This window comes from Catharus ustulatus, chromosome 2, assembly GCF_009819885.2.
Source record: "Catharus ustulatus isolate bCatUst1 chromosome 2, bCatUst1.pri.v2, whole genome shotgun sequence".
In the NCBI taxonomy this organism is placed as follows: Eukaryota; Metazoa; Chordata; class Aves; order Passeriformes; family Turdidae; genus Catharus; species Catharus ustulatus.
Window position 1 is genome coordinate 15,049,980 of NC_046222.1, and position 20,154 is coordinate 15,070,133.

Below are 20,154 nucleotides of genomic sequence, written 5' to 3' on the forward strand. Positions count from 1 at the left end.
AGTGCTCCCTACAGAGCACTAGTTTTTCATAGTCCAGCAGTGCTTGACTTATAAAACAACTACTGGACATAAAATAGTAAAAAAAAAAAATCAGTTTATAGTGATTTTCACGTTGCAGGAGTTTAAATAGTTGTTCAGAAAAAACAGAGAAAATGCTTGTTTAGTTTAGCACAACTTTGGGGAGTGTGAAGATTTGTGGAAATGTTTCATTTTGTCTATGGAATTGCTTCAAGTATTTGTTACTAATGATCTAAATGAGCTCCCATAATAAAAAACTTTCCCTGTTCATCCATAATAGGTCTGAAATCTTCAGACACTTCTTTTTTTCTTACCTCTTCAACCTAAATGTATGAAATTAGCATTTAGGGGCTCTATTTCTAGCCCAATGGGACCTACCTCTCAGAATTCACTAATCAAGGTAGAATTGCCCCATCTCAGTAGACAAAAAGCAAATTCCATTAATTATATATGAGTATAATCAATTACTGATTATTATAGAAGCAAACATGGATGGCACTAAAAAAATTGTTTCTTAGAAGATTTATTGTTTATTTGAAATTCCTCCTGGTTAGGGAAACATAATTTAGGATGAAATAATGTGAGTTAGCTGCTTCCCCCTTCATCCTGGTAAGCTTTGTTTTTTTTAATATTCTCATTTTCAAGGACTCTGCAGGAGCTGCTTCATAGGAGCTGGTTTGCATAAACCTTCAGCTACAGAAGGCAATGAGAAACCAGTGTGTTTTATAAAAATCCCACCAGGGTGAAAGTTGGAAACCGTGCATGGAAAAAATAAGTCTGGAAGAGCGAGAATGCAAGAGATGAGATTTAATAAGATTAAGTAGACATTAATTAGACACCTGCAGGGTGCAGTTCTTTCAAATACAGGGTTGGGGTAGAAAAGACAGTTATTTTTTTTTCCTCCATTAAAGCAATGTTTTATTCCAGAAACTCAGAGCTGTGTTATCCCCACATCCTATGGCATGCCACCCTGTTGGGCTTCAGAGAAAGTGCCTCGTGTTGAAATCTGTGGTGCCCACATTGATGTCCCCAGTGAGAGGAGGTTAGGCACAGTCAGGATGCAAAACTCACTGTGAAACTCAGGTTGCTCCTGGCCCTTGTCCTGTGAAAGAGCTGTGGGAGGCAGAACCAATGGGAAGATACTTGGCTAACAACCATAAATTAATAAGATGACCTGAACTGTACCCGAAAAGGAACTAGAAGCCGTAAAAGGAGCTTGAACTTGTCCTCAGGCATAATTCACCAAACCTAAGTGAGATTTGTACAAATGAGAAGGGAAAAAAATCCTGGGGGATAGCTACAGAGTAGAGCAGTTTTAATGGAGAAATTTATGTCTTTCTTGCTCAACCAGTGGGTCAGTTACATCTAAAGAGTTACAAGCACTAAACACAAGTTCTGTGAAACTGAAGAGCTGGGCCAGTGCACCATGGCCAAATTAGTGTGCCCAGCTAGGAAAATAGAGTGTCATTCGGCCTTTTTGCAATGGACAATGGATGATGATCTAGACTGGCCACTTGCTGAATGTTGCTCAGCTGCAGAAGCAAATTAAAAACAGGGAGCTGTTATTCCTGGGCCTGTTTGTGTCAGGATGGAAAAGCCTCAGTTATTTTAAAAAACAGGTTTCAGCTATCAGTTTGATTGTTAGTCCTGAAATATTTTTTCAAAAGGAGGGTAGTTCTTCAAGGAGAGGGAGTAACCAGACAGAGCACAGTACCTTACCCATAGCTGGTTTAGGATACTTAACTGGCATTAAACTGGAAATAGCAATACAAATTCATTTTATTAAAACCAGACAATGGTTGCAATTGAGTTTTGCCTTAGACCAGAAGGCAAACTAGACCATATTGGTAGGTACAAAGAAGATAGATGACCTTTGCCTGAGTGTTCTGCCAAGGTAATCAAGGGATGTTGTCCAAGACTGGTTTGTGTTGAAGGACTGAATACATCCTGACAGAAAAATGCTGTTGCAAGTTTATAAAAATAAATAAATATATACATATACAGGGCAAGTGGTGACCCTCTGAGTTTGCTTGGACAAATAGTATTATGTGCTTTTGACTTTGTGCAGTAGAGAAAGCTGAAATGGGTGGGTGCTTTAATTTCTTGTTTATTCATAAGACCTGTCTGAAGAGAGCAAATGGAGGGAAGAAATAAAACTTCTTCCTTAGAGCTGTAAAGCTGCTCTGAAATGCCACCTGTCAGGCTGGAGGAGTTATTAAATAGACTGCATGTAAATGCAGGTAAAGCACTGACATTGGCTGAAGGTGCAGGCAGGCCAGAGGGAATGGAAACAGAGCCACCACTGAGAAACAAAAGTGCAGGGAAGCAAAGAATCACCTGATTCAGCCAAAGTGGCTATGAAAAAACGTCAGTGAGAGCTGGAGCTGCAGGCTGGGAGCAGCCTGGTGTGCCAAGGGACTGTCTTCTCTTGGCTCTCTCTCCCCCAGAGTCTTTCTGACTAAGCCAGATGGTGTCAGGGTAGTTCTTGGTTTTATTCTCACCAGCTGCTGACCAAAGCAACTGGCATTGATTATCCCCTTGGGCCGGGAAGCAAATGGATAAATGCGGTTTTTCCTCTTAGCATTTTCATCAGTGCACACCTAGAAACATGTCATCTCTCATTCTCTGGGTTTCTGTGAAGGGGTCTGAAAAACCTACCCTTATTAAACTTTGGGTGTCCTATGCAGAATTGTTTTCAATATTAGCTAACAGATGTGTCTTGTGAGCAGTGATCCTGGGGAGCAGCTCCTAACAGGCTACTGTATTACAGTGTTAATCAATTAAGCATTTTAAATTACCCATTTAAGGATTTTGATCTTAAAGCCTCTGCCTGCTGGGAAATCTTTATTTCATGTTTTTTGACTGTGTTTGGCCTTGTGATTACATAGGATGTCATGGTTTGACACTGGTCCAATGCCAGGTACCCACAGGAGTCGCTTGCTCACCCTCCCCTGCCACAGCTGGGCAGAGGAGGGAAAAGGAAAAAGGTCAACTAAGGATTCCTAAGGACCAGGAGAAAACACTTCAAGGGCAAAACAGGCTCAACTTAAGTTGCAAAGTTAATTTATTACTAACAGAATCAGAGGAGGACAATGAGAAGTAAAATAAGCCCTGAAAACACCTTCTCCCCCCAGCCCCTCTCTCCTTCTCACCAACAGCGCAGGGAGACAGGGCACGGGGGTTTTGGTCAGTTCATCACTGAGATCTTCCACTGCTCTGGGAGAGGAATCCATCCCCTGTGAGACCGTGGGGTCCTTCCCACAGGAGACAGCTCTCCATGAACTTCCCCAGCCTGGTTCCACTCTCCTGAGCAGCAGCCAAACCACACCTGCTGGAGTGAGAATTCCCCACGGGCACACAGCCCTCCCAAACTGCTGTGCCATGGGTCACCATCCACGGGGTGCAGTCCAACAAGGACAGGCTGCTCCAGCCTGGAAACAGGGGCCCCTCTCTCTCTGGGTCTGCCACTGGATCACAGCCTCCTCCAGGCATCCACCTGCTCCAGCCTGGGAACATCCCCCATGGGCTGTGGGTGGGGATCTCTGCATCCCCAGGGATCCCATGGGCTGTGAGTGGATCTCTGCATCCCCCATGGATCCCCATGGGCTGCAGGGCACAGCTGCTTCACCATGGTCTCACCATGGGCTGCAGAGGAATCTTGACTCTGACATCTGGAGCAACTCCTGCCCCTCCTGCACTGACCTTGGTGTCTCCGTGTTGTTTGCCTCGCACGTTCTCACCTCCTCCTCTTGTCTTACTAGAAGCAGAAACGTATGACTTTGTTTTGATTTTCTTCTTAAATATGTCATCACAGAGGTGTTGCCAGCCTCTCTCCTTGGCCCAGTTGTGCCAGCACCATGTTAATCTTCAGAGCATCAGGGATTGGCTCTGCTGGACACGTTGGAAGCTTCCAGCAGCTTCTCACAGGAGCCAACTTTGTGGCTACCAGAAACCAGGCTGTGCCAAACCCATACATAGGAGCACTCACTAGAAATGTGTACTGTAATGCTCTACTCTTTTCCATTGCTTGAGCTACTTATGACAATTTTGTTTCAACCAGGAACGAAATAAAAGTTTGGTAATTGCAGAGAAACTCACAAACTTCATACCAGCTCAGTATGACTTTCACAAATAATTTTTTACTGGAACTATTTACTTTATTTAAGCACTTTGCTCCTTCCTTTTACTTGTATGACCTTTGAAAGTCTTCAATGTAGTGGAAGTACAGCAGGCAAAAGTATTCCTTTTTCCTGCCAGTGGTCTCAGGGAGTGTGCTAGCTCAGCACCTGCCTTTATGCCAAGGGGCATTTGTGCCAAAGTAAGTCCAGAAGTCACTCTCTCCTGGGAAGCTCTCCTTTTTCCTTTCTTCCAAAAGACACGCTGTGTGTGCAGGCTGGTTTTCAGGAGATATTTTCATCATCTTTTAAATTAGCTTGTGTCTAGAAAATGCACTTTTCCCTATGACCTTCAGGGCAATCAGTTTTCTGTATGGAAAAGAGGCAACTTCCCTTTGCAAGGCTTAACTTAGACAATGGAAACATGCCTGTCACTTGCTGGAACTGTAAACCTTTACTCACCAAACAAAATCTTAATTAAAACCCTGGCTGTAGTGGTTCAGCAAACCAATAATAGGTGTAAGAGAAGCAAACATAGATATTACCAAGTAAGATCTCATACAGCTTCTTTCCCAGATGAGCTCAGCTGTAGCTATAGAGATTTTTGGCTAAAAATTTTTTGATAAATAGTCTCCTGCCCCAAGGAAAAGAAACTTTTTTTCAATGCTGATCTGAGTCTCTGAGAATTTCTTAGCCTATCTTCCTCTTTGAGAAGGATTTCTCCACCCACACCTATCACACATTCAGAAATACAATATGCATTCTTTCTTGCCAAAGAAGAAATCCTGATATATTTCCCACTCTTCTGTGTGTTCTAGAATTGTCCATGGTACTCTACAGCAGTAGATACCTTTAGGAAAGAAATACAGTTGTGCTTTATGCCTTGGACATATGAAACCCTTTAGATTCTTGCACAGTAATACACGTTGGCAGCCTGTGACAATTATCATTATAAACATGTTGGCTCTGTGTTGTGTTGTATCTGCTTTTCCTTTTAATGAGGAACTTGTAGTCTTAATAGTAAATTAAAATACAATTACTGTCACCAGAAGAACCAGGAAAAAAAACATTCCCAGCATCCAGCCCTTCAGTATGACTGCTGCCACCTCCAGCCCCCATAAGAGCTGATGCTGAAGCTTCATTCCTGTATGGCTAGAAGAGAGAACTCCACTGTGCTGAGCTCTGCCCCTCAGCTGCACTGCTGTGCTCCAATTTGTTCGTGCTCATTTCATCTATGAAGAATTTTCAGTGACAAGAAATAATTAAAATACAACTTCATTGGGTAATGCTCTTGAAGAGAGAGGTCATTGCTTGCTTTCAGATTATGGAATATTAAAATTTTCCTAGAATTTTTTGATTCCAGAAGAACTGAGGTGATTTTCTATGCACTGTAGGGAGGAACTTACTTTTGGGTGGAAAGAAACTTCTTAAGAAGATGTCCTGCTCCACTACCAGCATTTCCCAGCTGATGTCACTCTGACAATGGATTCAAGCACACCAGAGATCACCAGCACTCTTTACAGAATCTAGTGATGCTCCAGAACAGAGACAGCATCCCAGGGCTGCAGGAGGGAGAAGCACTGGCACACGTGGCAGAGCTGAAGGCTGAGCATGGGCACCACTGGGCAGCTGAGCCCCACTGGGAGGGAGCTGTGCAAGGACATGTCCCAGCAGCCTGACAGCCCAGCCCTTCTGAAGAAACAGGAGACCTGGGACCCCCAGTCTGAATTTGCAGCAAGTCTGGCACATCTGTGCTGACAAGTATCAATAGCTTGTTTGTTTTCACTGGATTTTTGTAATGCTGCTTCACACTGTTTTGTCCCAAAGCCCAGCACAGCTTCCCGTTTGCTGCTGCTGCACCTTCACCCTTCCAAAGCTGCCTGGTTGGGTTCCACCTTTCTGGGCAGATGAACATCTCTCCTCCTCCTTTCCACCACCTCCTGCTGCTGGCTGTAAGGACAGAGCTTTTACCTTCCTTGTGTCTCCTGAAGCAGCAAGTAATGAATTCAATTAATCAGCTCAAAATAACTGTTTTCAATGCAGGTTTTTTCCAAGTATATGAAAATTACTCCCATCCTTCCCAAATAAGCACTTTGGTTGCCTGCTATGACACGCTCTGGAAATGATTTGTCGTGGTTTATGAGCTTTGAGCTGAATTAGAGTAAGATGGTTATCTGAAGTACAACTAAAATCTCCTCTCTTCCCTTGGAGGAAGTGCCAGGCTGTAGCATTCCTAGCAGCAAAGCCTCAGCAGGCAGGACTGCTCTCTGGCTTCCCACATGATACAGTGGTGCATCAACAGCACCCTCCTCTCCAGGACACTGATTTGTTCTCTGGCATTTTCAGTGGTGTGATTGAAGCATTTCTACTGAATTAATGTGGTGGAAAAGGAGGGTGGGGGGAAGCTGTGAAGCTACAGGGTCTGTGTGCCTCCTGTGTCACAGAACTCTGCTCCCATGTATTTGCTGGAGAAGCACTCAGAATTCCCTGTGAGCATGGGTGTTGCTGCTCTCTACTAACCTTGGGTTCTCTCAGTCTCTTGCTGGTAAAATCCTGGGTGCATGTGCCTGACAGGATGGAAGAAGGGAATATGTTCTCCTAAGTGCATATACAAATAACAGGGAAATTAATAGAAGATTGCAGTATCAGTAATCTGAATGAAAAATTATAACGTCATCTTTAAGATTGCTACTCACCTGTGCATAATTCCAGCTTCCTAATGAGCTGTATCAAAAGATTATGATCTTTTTACCTCTTCAAAAGCAGGGCCATTTTTATTAAAAAAGCCATTCTTGGCCCCTCTGCCTGCAGAGCTGAGCAGGAGCAGCAGCAACAGCAGCACCAGGTCTTGCAGGAGCATCCCCACACCTTTTGTGTCCCCATCACCAGGTCCCACAGCCAGCCAGCAGCACTGACCCAAATGGTGCCACCATTCTCAACACCTGGATTCTGTGCTTCCCTGAAGGAGAAATTATGTGTCCTGGCTGCTGGGCTGGGCACTTGTGAGGCAGCAAGATCCAGCCTGGAGTCCCAGCAGGAAAATTGTGCCAGAGGACAATGAGAACTAGCAAGAATGCATCACAGAGTCTTTGGGAAATATGAGTGTGTTAAATATGCTGTGCTTCACAGGAAGGTTAGCCATGGCAATAAACTCAGGTGGGTTAAAAATGACAAGTTTTGATATTGGGGTAGATATAGTAAAAAAAAATATTTCCTTGGTGGGAAACACGCATAGCAATTATACATGGCAGAACATATGATTACATTTTTCTAATATTTGCCTAGAATAGATGAATTGTTTAAAACAATCCTTACAGTTGTTTTGATATGTTTATTTTCAGGATCAATTCAGTGTTGTGTCCCCATGAGCTGCTGTACAGACTCAGCAAAGAAGATTGCATGGGGACAGAAACATGCACCTGCATCTGACAAATCCTTCTCAGCTTGGGTTTGCCAAGTGTCCCTGGGATCAGAGCCTGAGAGGTGGCTCAGGGCTGGGGCCTTGAGCTCTCTTAGCCCTGATGCTTAGAACTTTCTTTTCTCAGTTTTCTGAAAGTGCCATTTAAATAAAAGAAATTAAGGATCAGCCAACAATAATATGTGTCATTAGTATGTCACCACTGCCCACGTCTCTGGAATGCCAGCAGCTGCTAAAACTTGAACTGCAATAACTGGACCAGTGGTGTTGACAGCTGGAGGGAAGCCTTCTCACCTCCATCTTCATGAGCAGTGCTAGGTGGTTTGTCCCAGTGTGCTGGCACCAAGTCCTGCCCACACTGCACTGGAGGGTGCCATGCTGTGGCAGCCACAGCAACTAGAAGGAAAAAAACATCCTTCTCTCCTCAGATGTTTTCTCCTACCCACCTCCCCATTTTAAACTCAGGCTAATTTTTGTCATTGTGAAATGTCACTGTGATGATGCTAGAGCCCACAATTCAGTAGCCAGGGGCAGCCACTGCCTGCATTCATCCTGGGTTGGTCGGTGCCTAGAGAGAAGTTAAAATGGGACAGCTGTTTGCAGAGGTTGATTCACTGAAGTGCCCCAATAAGCAGTAATTTAGAGACACAGGAGTCTAACATTTTGTTTAACGAGAGAGAAAGTCTCCTTCCTTCTTTCAAGCACCATGTTGGTCCTCAATTCTGTACAAACTATGGTACTTCCCATTTTCAGAGGCTTCCCACCTGTGTCTGCAATCGTGCTGAACCTCTGTAGGCTTGAGCTGCTGCTGTCAAGGGGAAGTTTATTTCTGTTCAGCTGTGACTGGGCAGTACAGTGGTGTGAAACACTGCTGCTTAAAAAATAGTGCACTTCGGTAGTAATTATAGTTACCTATAGTATGTAGTAAATTATTTTGATTAAAATTTGATTATAATGATAAATTTAAATGCTTTATTTCATTTATATAAATATATTTGGGTTGCTATCCCTAGTCAGGTGGAACAAAGTCATATAAAGGTTCAAGTGCATGTGTATAATCCTTTTGATCCTTTTGTGACTAGATTTGGATCTATCTGTGTGCAGGCTCCTCTTTGAAGGCTTGAACAAGCAAGGGGGCACCCTGTGACTCAATGGGAGAGTCTCCCTGATAAACTTAGTCTGAAGTTCCCATTCTGCCTGCAACAATAACAACCCTATTCAACCCTAAAAGCAAAAGCAATATCCAGGCAAGGTTATCCTTGTTTTCCTACAAGCCTGTTATTTCTGACAAGTTTGATGCATGGATGAAAGTCAGCAAGTCCCTGAAGCCTTCTGAGCTTTCACCTGCCTATGCTAAGGAGGGAAACCCAAATATTTTGTCTTAGCAACCTACTGACACATGCCTGAGTAGAGGCTTCTCAGCAAAATCTTTGCTAAGAAACCAAGGAATCTAAAGGACATTGGGATAGCCTGATCCCTTCATCTTTTGTCTTAAGAGTGAAAATAATCTAAAGGCATAATGAAATATTCTTCTACACACCCAAGCCACCTATGTAACAACAATTATTATGTTGTGATACCTGCTTTGAAATTTTTTTTCTATTAGTGAAAAGAAAGATACAAGTTATTGAGATGTAAATGTTTATAACCAAGATGAAATGAACATTGATTGAAAAATGCTTAAAAGATGGTAAATCACATGAAAACAGGACAATAAATACAGGTTGCAAAGAAATAACTCCTAACAACATTTCCTGCCATGGTCTGAGGGAGCAGCCAGGGAACATTTCTGCAGGCTGCAAACAGAGCAGGTTTAGGCAGTGCCAAGGCTAATGGATGAAGTGACCTCAGCCTAAGAAGGGATTCTGCACCTGGGCAATGCTTCTGTGGCTGGGTGAAAGCCCTGTGAAAGCTGAGTCCTGCCTTCACACACCTCCCAGCCCCATGGAAGGCTCGTGGGTGTACGAAGACGGCAGGAGTGCGTCCTGGTTTCGCATTAATTGAATTTTTGGTGAAGAGGAATAAATGAGCTGCAGAAGTCATTCTCTGAGAGAAGCTGCCTAGCACCTTCCTCTGTGCTGGGCCAGCCCTGGAGCCCTGACCAGTGCCCAGCAGGGATTGTGGGATGGGATTGAACCTTCTCAGCGCTGCAGAACTCTGTGAAGTCTCTTCAATTGACAGCTTGAAAACAGACAAACCTACGGACACCAGTCCTCTCCTGAATCAGAGGAAAGGAAAAGGTAAGGATGAGTGAGGAGAACAGCATGGAAATGGTATAAATTACTCACTAAAATTGGGTAAGTTAATCAATAAGGCAATTTGTTAGTTGTTGATAAAGGACAGGCAAGCAGTGCTGGGCACATGGGGAGTCTGTGCTGCTCCAACACATCCGTCCCACCCCTGGGCACTGCCCCTTTTACAGGCAATCTCTGGTGGGCTGTGACATGACCCTGTGCTGGATACAAGTCTGAGAAAGCCCAAACATGTTGGCTAGGGCCTAAGCAGCAGTGGCCACAAGCCCCACCAGGTCTGGAAAAGGCTCAAACATGTTCAGGTCACACTCCTAGCAGGCAGCTAACTGCAGTGACGAGTCTGCTCCTGTTCACACAAGCCCGCGTTTTCTTATACATAAAAAGTGGATACAATTCATTATTATAGTGGCAAAGTAAAAATACATAAAAGCAAAAAGTACAGCAAAGTGATTTTAACAAATATAATGAAATCATTACATTTTTCTGTGTTTCATGTTTATGTTTTACTTTGAATTCAGTATTGTTGTTTGTATTGATCTCATGGTGCATTTTTGTAATGACATGAGCCACTCACATCTCACAGAAACACCGAAGTCGGTGAAGAGGGAGGAGGAAGAAGAGATGCTCCAGGCATCGGAGCTGAAATTCTCCTGCAAACCATGGTGAAGATGTAACACACCAGAGTATTTCCCTGTAATTCATAAAAGGCGTGGTGCAATGCTCACCTCCAGCCAGTGAGAACTGGAGAATGTAGATGCTGAAAAAGCTGACTTGAACAGAGACAGAAATTTTGCTTTCAGAGACAGAAGAGGACTACTTGCTTCTATATTAGAACAGCTCATCCTTAAGAACTGCATCCCATAATCCAAAATGGCCATGGATGTTGTTGTGGGAAGACTGCCAGACCGTGGTGTTCCACAGGCAAGCAGGTGCTGGGCAGACTGCTTAACCATGAAATTAAAACCACGAGAAACTGCTTCCTGTGGTATGGCAGGAGGGATTCCTCTCCCCAAGTGAACTGAAGAAAGATTTATTTTTAGAAGTAGTAAACTTACTCAAAATCTCAGGTTCTTGTCTCTTTACATTGTTGGTGGGGAGGAAAGAGGGGTTGGGGGAAGGAAAGGTGTTCTAAAGGTTAATTTTAGTTCTTATAATTCCTCTTTTAATTCCTCTAATAAAGTTTTCTTTTTACCTTTTAGAGTCTTGAGCCTGTCTTGCCCCTAAAGCACTTTTTCCTAATCCTTATCTCAACCCTGTGAGCTTTATTTCAACAGGCTTTTTCTCCTCCTCTGCTCAATTATAGCAGAGTAAGATGAGTCGATGATTTTTGTGAGTGCACTGGTGTTTGGCCAGTGTTTTTCCATACCTACCTCTCAGAAAGAAATTCAGTAGTCTTGTAAATAAAGAGATGCCATCAGAAGTCTTTTGACAAAGTGATGCACAGATGGCTGAGTTTACCTGCCCATTCCTTTTCTCTTTTCTCCTCACTTTGGTGCAAAACTTGGCAGCTACATAGGTCACCTTGAAGGTACACAAACAAGCCTGTGCTTGAACTCTGAGTTACTATTTAATCCCCTCCTGGAACTATGCATGAGATTTGACCAAAGGCATTAATGAGTTGCTGGTGGAAATTACAACCTCAAGTGTGTGTTTGCTTGGTTAGTAAAATTGCAGTTTGTCACAACTGTTCTTTTCTGGTCAGAAAAGCCCCAAAATCAACATTTTGATGCAACAGGTAAAGGATCACTGTCTATTGCCAGACCTTATAAAAGGGAATTATTGCCTGGGGGTAACACAAGCACTTGTCTTCCCCTGTTTGTGACCTCCAAAGTCCCCTGCAGTGATGAAGATCCAGTGCAATTTTTTCTTAAGTGTGCATTTTAAATTCAAGTGGGTATTATGGACTTCCTGTGGAACGGATGGATTCCACATGCTCACTTGACTGTGGAAACACCTGAAGTGCAGAAGGGGATGCTGAATAAACCTCATTATACATCCCTCTGGTATTTATTCAAGCATGTACAGAGTGACAGGCATTTCATACCTCATTCTTCTCAGTTAGAGGATAAAAGGACAGGACCAAAATGCAAAGAAGAAACTTTTCCATGTCAGCATCAATACTGGCAGAGCTTTTAATCACAATTAGGGTTTTGCTAATAGAAGTTTTATTTTCTGAAAAAAATACATGGATTTGGATACCTTGTTTTACCCAATGACATTTGTTTTCCAAAAATGGAAATACTGGAGTATTTCACTGGAAATAGGGACTTCTCAGTGGCTTTTATCACCTCTTTGGAGTGCTCTGAGATAAAGGTAAATGTGGAGCATCCCTTGGAGAGGCAGTGCATGTGCTGTGCTCCACACACCTGATCCAAGGGTCCCCTGCAGCCATGGGAAATGCCATGCCAGAGCAGGCAGGTATTTCCTGCAGGATTGCCCACACTGGAGCAGACTATACAGAGGAAGGAGTGGCAAAGTGGAGCCATTAAGGACTGACTGCCGCCCCCCATTCCCTATTCCTCTCCACTGCTTGGAGTGGGGAGAGGGAGGAGGAAGAGGAGTTGGGGATGAAGGAGTGAAGTTGATCCTGGGAACAAATGGTGGGGGAAGGGGTGTTCTAATTTTTCACTTTGTTCTTCACAATCCAATTCTATTTTAATCATCAATGAATTATCTAACTGCTTGCCCATGACAGTAACTGGTGAGTGATCCAGGATGGACCTGCCACTGGCCAAGGCTGAGCCTGTCACCAGCAGTGGTGGCACCTCAGAGAATCACAGATTCACAGAAGGGTTGGGTTGGAAGGGACCTCTGGAGATTATCACCCAGTCCAACCTCCCTGCCCAGGCAGGGTCACCTTGAGCAGGTGACACAGGAATGTGTCCAGGTGGATTTGGAATGCCTCCAGAGAGGGAGAACCCAGGACCTCCCTGGACAGCTGCTCCAGTGCTCTGCCACTCTCCATGGAAAGAAAGTTCCTCCTTATGTTGAGGTGGATCTTCTTGTGTTTTAGTTTACAGCCATTACTCCTCATCCTGTCACTGAGCACTACTGAAAGTCTGGCACCATCTTTCTGAAAACCTACCCTGAGGTATTTTTATGTACTGATGAGTCTCAGACCCCTCTCAGTCTTCTCCAGAATAACCAGCTCAGCTCCTATGGTGTCTCCTCACAACAGATGCTGAAAACCATACATGGGAAGCAGTAGTTAAGGAGACTTGCTTTCTAAGTCAGTGTCCACATTCAACTTTAACTAAGAATCCTATTAAAGCCAAATATTTCATTACTTTCATATAAATCTCAGTACTTCTATTTGGAACCTTGAATGATTTTGCTGTACAGGCAGCCAAATAAACGTCCCAGGACTGTAGAAAGCTGTGGGGAATATTCAGTGCTTGCTTCTTGTAGGAAGGAGGAGGAACAGATAATTGCTGGAAAGCAATGAGAGAGAAGAGCCATCGTAGCCTGACTTAATTGATCCACTCATTTTCAAGCAATGGAAAAAGAGAAATACAATCACACAGTGTTATTTGTAACCTGTTCTTATGTATCATTAGGGTGTTTTCATCCATGCTGCCTGGAGGCACTTTAACAGCAGCTTGCCTACCGCCCACAAAATCCATTAGTTTAAACAATAAAAATGAGCCATTTGGCCACACAGTGAAGCCCTAAAATTGCTTTGGTAAGTGCAGACACAATGAGGATGGAGACTTTGGAGTTGTGCAAAGATCAGGAGAGACCTAGAGGAAAGTGCAGCTGGTGGGCAGGATGCTGCCACTATTACCTGGGAATAGCTTCCAGAGTTGGAGCAGTTGTGGGAATGTTATTCTTGAAGTTTTGGAACCTTTGTTCACGCCTTGTGCTTTCCATGCATGTCACGGTGTGCATTTATTGCCTTTCTTTCAGGAGAATGTGTGTGGAGGGAATCATAAAACCTGATAGCTTAATGAGTGCATAAACCAGCAATTTATTAACAGCTCATGCACAAGAGCAGCACCAGCATCTCACTGGACACATAACCCCACACCAGGAGGCTTGATTGTCTGGGAATTGGTGTTCAAAGCAATTGCACTTTTCTATAACTGGGATTGCATGGGATTATGGTATTATAAATGGGATTTGCTCTAAAGGCCAGTGGCTCTCTGTATCTTATGGATTACTCCGGCTTCGTCTGAAAGGAATTTTGATAATACCTCTTTAATGAGACTAGGCTAAATTGAATTACATCCTGCCTTCCCCCTGAAGTGGGATCTTCTTCTATGATACTAGACCTGTGCACAGAACACAGCCTTACATACTCCCTTCTAGGTGATATGTATAACCTATATAACAACACCTACACACAGAGACACACGCTTAAACCTAAATATTTGTAAAGGATTTTTATTTTTTTTTAACAGTTTGGGGCCTGAAAGCCTCTGCTCATCATCACTGGCCCAACCAGTTCAGATTTAAAACAGGAGAAGGTAAATCCTCTGGGGTATTTTATAAGTTTTTTGTAACACACTGGTACTCCAGGGCCTGCAAATAACACCAACCACTTCCAGTGCTCTGATCCCTTGAGAAGGATTCCCTTGCTACAGTAGGGATGGAAGAGCAAAGGGAATAAACACTTGGTTGGTAACAGGCAATGGGAAGCTCTGCAGTTTTTCCCACTACTGGTTCAGAGCAGTAGGTGCCACCACCTCATCACCCTCAATCTCCACAGATGGCTTCTGAAATTCCCTGACCTGGCTGCTCCTCACTGACTGAACACCCCTCCTGACCAGTCTGCCAGCATGGCTGTGTTCCAGCCAGCAGGTGAATCACCTGAACAGGTGAGGCTTTGTGTAAGATCATGGATGGGGAAGGACTGAGTAACAGGACTGGAAACTATTGTTTTCTCCTGGTTGAATTTGGGAGTGACTCAGTTGTTTGCCTGAGCTGTGCAGCCCCACTGCAGCCCTGGCTCATCTGGCTTGCTGAGACAAAAGCTGCCAGCAAGGCTGAGGAAGAGGCTGCACACAAACTGAGTGGAGGCTTTCCCTGAAGAGAGCATGCTGTCTTTATTCTGCTCATAGTTCCTCCCTCAGTTCTGCTTTATCTAACCCATTCACTGTAGAGAAACAGCAATTCACTTTCTTTTCCACAAACACATGCCTCCAATTTTATTCCAGAACCCATTTCCAAATTCAAACAGAGGAGCCCTTATTTTGGGCTGGGTACAAAAGCCATCTTGAAGATCCCCAGGTTCATTTGCCCACTGTGGTCCCATCTCTCTTGGCAGGTGAGCCCTGTGGTGTGAGTCACTGTGCTCTCCCTGTGCCACAGGAGTGCTCCTGGAGGGCTCCTCCCCACCTTCACCAGCACAGCACACTGCAAGGCATGCGTCTTGCCAGAAAGCCAGCAGAGGTGTGGGGAGGAGAGGGAAGAGCTTGCTGGTGAATCACTCCAGGGGATGGCCAGGGAAGGGGGAGGTTGGTTAGTGAGCCACATCGTGCTCCTCTGCGGAGCAAGGGTGGCTGGTTGGCACAGAAAAGCACTACTACAACAGGGCTCCTCCAGGAATGTATTTATTTACATTAAAACACTGTTATACAAACTGAAAGAAAAAAAGAAAAAATAAAAAGACATCTTAGAGGGGTAGCTGTGCCAAAATGGTGCTCCCCACTTCCTGCCCTGTCTCACTGCTGCCTTCCTTCTGCTCTGGTCCACCCGTCAGTGCTGCAATCTCTGTAGGATCCCAACTCGCTCTCGGTGTGAACACCTGTATTTTGTTTAAATGGTTTCAGGACTCTCTGTTTTCTGCCTCCAAAGAAAACTCTTGCCCACGCATTCTTTTCTTAATTTATTTATGTAACACAGTGTAGAAAGCTATCAATTCATAAGCAATGGCTCTGTACAATCATCCTGCAGAGGACCTCCGTTAATTTTTGGCCAGCAGGCACTTCTTCCCCCAGAAGTGCTCACAATTAACAGGGACTCTTTTTAATAAATTTTTTTTTAAGATCAAAAAGATACATGGAAAAGAAAATAAAGTTTACCTTTCAATGCCTAAAGTGTGCACATAAAACAGGCACAAAGAAACAAATGTGTCTTTTCATGATTTCTACATCACTAATACAGCAGGAGCAACAATCCGTACAATAAAATGCAGCTTCAGAGGAAAAGAATTTCAATAACTCATCTGAAATACTTTTTAAAAATGTTGGTTTACTTTAAAATGCATAGTGATCAGAAAAAAATGCTCAGCAAAGAGAAGCAGCTAAACCCCCACAGACACAGAAAGCATCCCCCATCAATTCTTAAAGCATGTTTCAACTAGGACTTAATTTTTGTCACAAATCACAAGAATAATATACAACTGGCTAAGGAGCTACATGATAAATAATTGGGAAAGAGAATCTATCCATGCACTAGTTAAATACAGCTAACCTCTTTACAGTACACAAAAAACATTCATTAATAATGTAGTGTAAAGACTGAAATGTAAAGAGAAAGAGAGAGAAAATACATTACTGATTTTATTAATTCAAGTTCAGGCATCTACTTGTGTTACAGCACAGCTGTCAAAAGGCGAGAATGAGTAAATAATAAAGCAGAGTGTTTTTCTTTCTTTCCACATTACTCTATAACTGAACACCAATGGGCAGTGAAGCAATTATTCTTCTGTCCAACTCATGAGGCTGCTATGATGTCCTAGTTCTGCATCTGTTCAAAGAACTTGTATGTGGGATTTTCGTAGCCATTCTGCTGCATCTTGGAAAGGTGGCGTTCCTCTGGTGTCACTGCAGCATCCACCTGTCAGGAGAGGGGACAACTGGGGTCACATTCCTGCTTACTTCACAGTGTTTCCCCCCTTCATGGCCCTCCAAACATACTTTGTACCCTGTGTGATTGGGCAGAAACCATCCTCTGGCTCACTTTTTGAACAGAAGATGTTAACACACCAAGAACAACTCCACAACTCATTTTATTGCTGCAAGACTTGAAAACCAGCTGGCCAAAGCCAGCAGTACCAGCTTTGAAATTTGTTGTTCGGCTCAGGAAGCAACTCTCCAAACAAAAAAGGGGGATAGAGTTTGCTTCTCTCTGCCAGTTCCTCATTATGAGATTTTTCCCCCCAGCATATATATCAATATCTATCCTTGGGATCAACTGGGTCTCAGAAGAAAAGTTCACTATAAAACTGAAGGCAGTGGCTTGAGTCTGCCTTCTGCCTGCATTGTGCTCCCAGATCTGTCGCAGGTGGTCTCAAAACAAAAAATCCATTGGAAAACCTGGAATGAGGGTAGCAAAGAAATGTCAGAGCAGTCAGGCACAAGGTGAGCAAAAGATTCCATTGCACTCAGGGACACAAATTCCTCTACCTCCAAGGCTGAGTTTGCTTCAGTTCAGTGACAAAAAACTTGACAGGTCTGCACTCGTCTAAGTATTTATAATTAACAGATATTGACCTTTCTTGATTACTTGGAAGACAGGCACAAAGCTCAGTTTAGACTTCTCCATTGAATACCTGCATCTTCACAAATTATTTTTGTCCTTCACTGAACATTACAATAATATAAAACTCTATTGAATTAGAGTGGGTGAGAACAGCCTCTAAATCTTAATTAGGTATTTTACCTTTGCAAGAGCTCAGTAATTGTGTATTCAAAACTAGCAAATCCTGGTTATCTTGCACCTATGAAAACAGTCTGCTTGTCAGCTATTTCATTTGCTACCTGATGTCTCCAGTGTTTGATAGCTCCTAAAAGCAAAGGTAAAAAGTGAATTTTACAGTGTCTAAATTCAGGAAGGTGCCTAGAACTCTACTGTTAAATATCAGGTATGAACATTTTCCTGTGGATTCCTGTAAGTAGTGACCTTTTGGAAATTACAGCAAGTCACCTTCAGCAACAACCTAGCCTTTAAGAGAAAGGAAAGTGTATTCTCTCAAAAATCTTAACTTACTCTATCTAACCTTTTAACAAAAATGCAAAGGAGAAGTATTGATGTCTGACACCAAATTTAAATCTACTCTGCACTACTGGAAATATCTCAGCCTAATGAGGAGAGAAGATGTTGGTAAGTTGTTCCTTCATACCCTGGAGAAAGACTGAAGGTATGTTCTTCCCATGCTTGGGACTAACACAGGCTGTTCAGTTCATTTTTGAGCTGTTCTTTCATTGTGGCAGGTTACAACGCAGTACTGAACACCTTTCCCACAGTCTCACCAGAAAATGGCTCCTCTCAGAGCCATCTCCAAACCCACCTATTTCTTCAACTCCTGTGACATGTTTTTAGGTAGCAAGATCATGCTTAGAGGTCACTCTTGCATTATCTCCTTTATCTGGGAAACTGGGGGAAGACAGAACAGTGTTTTCCCTTCCCTGGCTCCTCCCACTCCAATAGTGACAAGCTTTTTCTTCTGAAGGATGCCAAGCCCATGTGCATGCCAAGTGCTCAGCTTGGCTGTCAACAATCATTTTGATCCATCAAGGACAGAAGGACTCCATGGAATTTCACAGCCTATCTCCTCTTCAATCTCCCAGTCCCAAATCCCAGGACATCCTGTACAGCCATGTGCTCAGCAGGCAGTACAGCTGTGTGCTTGCATTCTAAAGAAGGGTCTGTGCCAGGTGCTCTGCATCCCCTGCCCTGGCAGCAGGGCTGGGGAGGGATGGGGAGAGGCCCACACCTCACAGCACTCACCTCTGACACTACCCCAGGGGCTGCTCTTTATCTGTCCTTTCTGGGGGCTGCCAACTTGTCCCTCCACAAAAATACACCATCTACATCCACAGTAGTGAATCTTTGACTGGCAATCCCTCCATGCCATTGCTGTTCATAGAGCACTTGTTCTGCCAGCAGTTTAACACCAGTAGGGCTAATAAACCCTTTCCACACAGATTTTGTACAAATGTGCCAAAAGCCTAATCCCCACCCTAAGGACTTATGAATTTAACAGCATTAACAGCATTCTGCTGCTGCTGAAGTTGTTGTGAACACGGCTGTGAAGGCAAGAACAAAGCAGGAACACGCCAAATGTTCCTGCAGCCTTTTCAGTACTTACAGAAAATAAGAACAAAGCAGGTGCAGAATAGAAACCACCCTTCCATTCAGTCTTGAAGGGGCTGCTACAGCACCAAGTCAGCCCTGGTTCTTTCACACTATCACCACTATCTCAGAGCATCCAGCGCTTCTTTAAATCATGAAGTGAGAGTCTCATGATTCACAACTAATCCTCCTAACAGATTCTCTTCTAGCATAAAATTAAAACTCAATATGAAGCTCTGCCATTCATGGACCAGGGATCCATGTGTATCAATACCTGCTTAAAAGCATTTTCATTACCAGGAGGCATCCCCCACTAGGCTGGGATTAAAAGGAGGGGAATGCCAAAACTTGTGCTGGACTTCTGTCTTGAAGCTCCAAACAATACTGTATTGAACTCTGTCACTCATTTTAAGTCTCTCACTCAGCTTCTCATTCATGACTAGAAAAAGTGGTAAGTACACAATATTACCTGCTTGTGAGAAAGAAATGGAGTGAGAGACCACCATAAATTAAAAAGGAGTCAAGAAAACTGCAAGAGACCAAAGAATCGATGGGACACTTGGAAGAAAATCAAGGAGAGGAAAGAGATTAGGAAAAAAAAAGAGGAAGGACCATAAAAAAGACTGAATTCTTAATGCCTTTGCACAATTGTACAGTATTAAAAATTTTTGTTTTGATAAAACAAGTTTCTAGTGGAAGTCCAATAAACTCTGAAATATGGCATTTATAGATAAAGGGGATTTAGTGAAGCTCCAGTTTGCAGTCTTAGTAAATTTTTTTCTTCTTAAATTTCCCCTTCAGCCTTTAAAAAATATAGTTCTGGCACCTCCTCTCCTTCCTGTAGCTCTCTGCTGCAGGGTAATCCACCAACCTACAGGCACTATCACTCATCCTGAATGCCTTCTATTCTGTTTCACCCATTTTGATGCTACCAAACTCTTCACATTCCTTACAACCTCTGCCCTAGGTACCACTTTGCCAAATGACATGTTTTGAACCCAATTATCTCCTTGTCAGTACATTCCCAAAGCCCCACACCACTTTAAGAAGCTTTTTGCCCCCCTTATGGGGGTGGCAGAAGCTGAACACAGCATGTAAGAGGTACAGGTGCTCTGGTTCAACACTTCCCTTTTCTAGGATGTGATGTCTCTTGTAAAAAACACCTCAGTCAGGTAGATAACCTCTTGTGAGACTGTTTGTCCACCTATCCCCTCCAGCAATTCCAGTGTCTGCTCCATGCTGCAAAGCCCTCCTGTTGTCACTGCTGGAGGTCCTGCTTCTGTCAGAAAGCAAATGAGCTTTGAACAGGTTATCCTCAAAGAGGAGAAGCTGA

At 43.5% G+C, this 20,154-nt stretch overlaps 1 protein-coding gene across 4 annotated transcripts in view; it reads right to left on the reverse strand.

The window, feature by feature from the left end:
- Positions 1–15,617: 15,617 nt before the first annotated feature.
- The window catches only part of LOC117011060 (amyloid beta precursor protein), a 192,730-nt gene continuing 188,193 nt past the window's right edge, over positions 15,618–20,154 (reverse strand). For all 4 annotated transcript variants that reach the window (XM_033086324.2, XM_033086315.2, XM_033086307.2 and 1 more), the window contains one exon: positions 15,618–16,583. In XM_033086324.2, the coding sequence (XP_032942215.1) occupies positions 16,482–16,583 (102 nt within the window). In that variant the 3' untranslated portion in view covers positions 15,618–16,481. The remainder of the gene's footprint in view (positions 16,584–20,154) is intronic.